Below are 5,728 nucleotides of genomic sequence, written 5' to 3' on the forward strand. Positions count from 1 at the left end.
ACTCATTTATATATATCTATATGTATGTATACACATTTAATATATAAATATATATATATACACACACACGTTTACATATTTACGCATTTACACATTTACACACACACACATATATATATACATATACGTTCATATATATATACATTTATATATATATACATTTATATATATATGCATTTATATATATACATTCATATATATATATTTATATATATATGTACATATATATATATATATACATAAATTTATATACATATATACATTTTTATATATATATACATTTGCATACACACACAAATATACATTTATATACAGACACACACACATACACACATATACATTTGGCGATGGAAACGCAATTAAGAACTTTTTCACCACAACCTGCAATCTAGGATAAAGATTTGTAATTTCCTGCTGCAACCAGAAATGATAACACTCAAATATGAGCTTCAACTCCTCCTTGGTTTTTAATTCCTTCAGTCATTGTTATTACATTTGTCTTCTCTCAACACTTGAAAATGGCCCCAAAACTCTCTCTGGAATCTTCATAGCAAGGATTCTTCGAATAGTTTAGTTTCTCATGAATGAAAGGCCATCTCCTATAGACTAGTTCTTTTATACTTAACACTGTGGAAACTGAAATTAGGTTCCGGCCACTAGGTTGAACTTTTGTAATTTAGAAATATCGAACAAACTCATTTGAAATATTGATATGTTTCTTTTTTATTTCAGTTTGATTAGATGAGCTGAAGTGATATTCATGCATTTTCTTACGGGTAATTTGAATTTGGGATTTAAATGTATGAAAATATCTTCCAATAAGAATTTAAATCGACGTACAGATTTTTCTCGCTTCAAATTTATCTCCTGATCAATGAACAGAATATTATTAGTGTAGAAATTCTAATACGTCAATAAGGCCACACATGTATTGAAGAGATAAAGTTTATTGAAACCTTCCTAACGTTTGACTGATATTTAAATTCACCTCTCTGAACAACGAAATGAATTTCTGACCCTGGCGAGGTTTGAACTCAGAAAGTAGAGAAGCTAAATTGAAAACTACGATGCCTTTCCTTTCTTATATTGTTTGAAGGTTCGTGCCAGAGTTCGATAATAGTATTTGCGGCAAGAAGTCAAAACCAAAGAAACAACACAACTTTCTCGTTCTCCCCCGTTCTCATACGAAGAGCAAGGTCCCAAAACGTTAAAATTTTAACTTCATATGCAATTTAATCCTCGAAGTCTCTCATGTGAACTAATTCCTCCCTTGCCGATAGCCATCACTAGTTCTTTCACATTCAGTCACTTTCTTCCCTACTCTTTGACTTTATGAAATATTTAAAGGTCGCTAAAAATAACAAAAGTATACACTGAATATAAAACAGAAGTCAGGATATCATGGCTATATACTTATTTATTTATTTTATATTTTTATTTATTTATTATTCCATCGTGTTTATTATAGTTCAAAATATTCCAAATGGTTAACATTTGGTTTAGGTCATCTCCAAAGAAGTGGGATAATGCAAGCAGACTTGGCAGTTATGCCAGCTGCAATTGAAGGTCGAACTCGGGCGAGGTTTGATTCTCATCCTGATTGGTAACATTACTGTCTTGTCATTCAATCCAATTTTATCTTTCCAAGGAAACGGTTCCTGATGGACTGAAGCAGACGAGATCTAAGATGAGCATCGAGATTTTCTGAAATATACAAAAATAAAGAATATTTCAATATAAATTTTATTAAATATTTAACAGTAACAAAAATCGTGACTGTAAAATAACAAGCCCAATGATAAAGATCGAAGCTGCTGTCTCCTACGAAACAAACGTTTTGTATGCGAGTATAATGCATCACAAAAGCCACATAGATTGCTTGTTGAAAATTAACCATTGTTTAACCACAAATATAAGGAAATTATACATACAAGCGTGAATGAATGCAGAGAGAATTAAAACTCTAAAAAATGAATATGCGACGAGTTGTCAAAGAGAAATATTTTTATCTTGTTTTAGAACCATAGTAAAAGTGTTTTGGATGTAACTCCTGCTACAAATGTCCTGCAAATTGTACTGATACTATTTTCAATCTTACAAACTAGAGTTTCTAGTCTCATAGACAGAAATTCTGAGTTTCCAAACCCTTAGTTGTTTATTTGAAAAATAACGCAAACATTTGATGTGGACAGGAAAATAATTGTATTTTACTTTGCCAACACAGAAGGCAAAAATGAACATATTTCAGTATTTTTCTGACCTAATCAACGAAATATAGCCTTCATGTACTAGACAAAAAGTGGTGGACATACATTTGTAGGAGAAAAAATAGAGTTAAGAAATTAAATAATTTCGTGACGCCATTCTCATGAAAAATAATAAGATAAGCAGAAAACGACAAATGAGAAAACGGCAAAGAGAACTAAGAATTTGGAATAAAGAGAGAAAAATCAGGAATGACTAGAAGCCTTTCTTCAAGAAGAAAATAATGAAATTAATGTAAGAAATTAATGTAAGAAAAAACGTGTAGAATGATGATCAATGAAGCTGAAGCTAATAGAGAGAGAATGAGAATTGTTAATGAAGAAAGAAGGCAAAATATAAATAATTGATGGTAGGCAAGAATATTTTGCATAAGCCAGAAAAAAAATACGCTATAAGAGAAAAACATTACCGAAAAGAATATACAGTATTTCAAAGAGATTAACCAAATGATTATGAAGGAAATGACAGGATATTATTACCGAATATCACTATACAACAAAATGGCCTGTAGAATTTCCATGGGTTTTACTAGAATATTGTAGAAAGAATCGCAAGGCAGATTCTTCAAGCCGAGTCAACTGGTAACAGACTTAGGGGTAGACCAAGGACGTGATCGTTTGATAAAATCCATAGTCTCAGTTTGTCACTGTTAGGAATCCAGCCGGAAAGTCTGATGACAATTGCTTCTGATAAGCCCCTATATGGAGAGATATCTAAGGACTCTAGCCCCACAACCATCCCGGAAATAGAAGGTAAGGATGGATTGATAGGTACTACTAGTTAATAATTATAGGTACTACTAGTTAATAATTAATTATTAAAAGAAAATGTTCTTCATTTGAGATACCTGTTTATGGATAAGTTTGACTTGAATAAATTGAGTCAACGACTATTGGAAAGGTTACAAGACGCAACGAAAATCTTAGGGAAAATAAATGAGTGAAAACTTTACTGGCGAGTGTGTTAAATAATAAGGCGCTAAAAGAGAATGACTCTCCCCAGATACAACAAAATATGCTTCAACACACGAACTTACATAAAGAATCTTGGAAACCAAATCCCAAAACGAAATTCAGAAACATTATTTTACAAATATATCGGCATCAGTTTCTGCACTGTAATGACAGATTTCGCCACTCTTCCACTATCTTTCACTTCTCCCCCAAAGCTTATTTGTTCCTTCTCGAGCCATGTCTGGCTCATAAGGGCCAGTTTCCCGGTTTCCTTGGCGTATAGGTTCCCCACCTGGACGGGACGCCGCTCCGTCGCGGGTGAGTTGCAAGACGCAGGAGGAAAGAGTGAGAGAAAGTTGTGGCGAAAGAGTCAACAGAAGTTCGCCATTACCTTCTGCTGGAGCTGCGTGGAGCTTAGGTGTTTCGCTCATAAGCACACACATCGCCCGGTCTGAGATTCGAACCCTCGATCCTTTGACCGCGAGTCCACTGCTCTAATCACTTGGCCATGTGCCTCCACCCTCCAAAGCTTAAATGAGCAAAAGAGAAAATACGAGGCAAGAACAGCACTACGATAAAGAAGTCATACAAAATCCAAATAGCTTGTCTACGGCTGTTTATAATAATCAATGTTACTGCTTCCCCATCAGATTTAATTGCGAAAAAAAATTTTTGAATGCACATATATACACACGTATGCTTGTTCACGCACACACATATTCGTATACGCGTGCACAAGAACACATACACACACACCTATGTAAATCTATAAACTTTAAAATTTGTCTCATTTCAGCATTGCATACTTCAGTTCTGAATTTATAAATTTGTAAACAAACATATAAAGCAATCAAAAAAAAAAAAAAAAGCTCCGCTGAATTTGAATTCTTTATTTGGTTCGACACAACATAAACGCGCGCGCGCGCATACACAGAGACACACGTATATAACTCACACATACATGCCTGTGTACACATATACACGTATATGCACACATCTATATATACACATTTGTGCACACATGAATATATTTGTATAATATACACACATACAGACAACTTTTATATTCTACTGTACATCCATTCCTATACATATATACATACATACATGCATACATACATACATGTATACACATATATACTTACATATATGTGTGCGTGTATGCGTGTGCATGTTTATGTGTCTGTGCTTATGTGCGTGTGCACGTGTATGTATATATATATATAAATGTATATGCATTATATACGTATACATATGTATGTATGTATATATGTATGTATGCATGCATGTATGTATGTATATATATATAATATATATATATACTGCTGAGATCACCTTCTGTCATGACTGACCATGGGATTACACCTAGAAAGTTACCCTCCGAGGCACAAGTCCGGGCAAGGTTGTTTATGGATGACCAGCAGTCGCCCATGCATACCGGCCTCCCCCCTCCACGCCACTAGTGTTATCCAAGGGAAAGGCAACGGCAGATACAGTTTGGTACCTATGACGTCGCAACTCATTTCTACAGCTGAGTGAACTGGAGCAACGTGAAATAAAGTGTCTTGCTCAAGAACACAGCACGCAGCCCGGTCCGGGATTCGAACTCACAACCTCATAATCGCAAGCTCGACGCTCTAACCACTGAGCCATGCGCCTTCATATATATATGTATGCTTACATTTTTATCCGCGCACACGCACGCACGCATACATACATGTATGCACACTTTTACATCCGCCTACACACAGTTAAACACACACACACGCACACTCTTTCACATTCACCCATGCGTTCGTATATGCATATCAAAACATACAAATGTCGACTTTCAATGGTTGAAGCAGAATTTCAACAGAATTAATTTCATCTGCTTGAGACGATTTACAGAGACCATAGACATACTACCTCCTTCCAGAACATTGTTTGTATTCGTACTGTACAGATGTGTTGAAATATGCTTACTCTTTACTCTCTTTTACTCTTTTACTTGTTTCAGTCATTTGACTGCGGTCATGCTGGAGCAACTCGACCCCGGGACTAATTCTTTTGTAAGCCCAGTACTTATTCTATCGGTCTCTTTTGCCGAACCGCTAAGTGACGGGGACGTAAACACACCAGCATCGGTTATCAAACAATGCTAGGGGGACAGACACAGACACACAAACATACACGCACACATATATATATATATACATATATACGACGGGCTTCTTTCAGTTTCCGTCTACCAAATCCACTCACAAGGCATTGGTCGGCCCGGGGCTATAGCAGAAGACACTTGCCCAAGGTGCCACGCAGTGGGACTGAACCCGGAACCATGTGGTTGGTTAGCAAGCTACTTACCACACAGCCACTCCTGCTTGTATATTCATAGAATGTAAGTTGAACACTTTGACGTAGATTTTGTTGAGATAGTATAGCAAGTTCGGCACAAAGGTTTCGACTTCTTTGCCCGCTTTTAGAATTCATTTTTTCATCTCGTGTGATTGCTAGTAACAGAAAGACTC

At 35.7% G+C, this 5,728-nt stretch overlaps 1 protein-coding gene across 2 annotated transcripts in view; it reads right to left on the bottom strand.

Annotated features, from left to right (window-relative positions):
* Window positions 1-1,399: 1,399 nt before the first annotated feature.
* Window positions 1,400-5,728, bottom strand: part of LOC115211082 — a 131,475-nt gene continuing 127,146 nt past the window's right edge. For both annotated transcript variants that reach the window (XM_036502303.1, XM_029779972.2), the window contains exon 3: window positions 1,400-1,704. In XM_036502303.1, the coding sequence (XP_036358196.1) occupies window positions 1,625-1,704 (80 nt within the window). In that variant the 3' untranslated portion in view covers window positions 1,400-1,624. The remainder of the gene's footprint in view (window positions 1,705-5,728) is intronic.

Source organism: Octopus sinensis, linkage group LG4 (genome assembly GCF_006345805.1).
Source record: "Octopus sinensis linkage group LG4, ASM634580v1, whole genome shotgun sequence".
NCBI classification, from domain to species: Eukaryota; Metazoa; Mollusca; class Cephalopoda; order Octopoda; family Octopodidae; genus Octopus; species Octopus sinensis.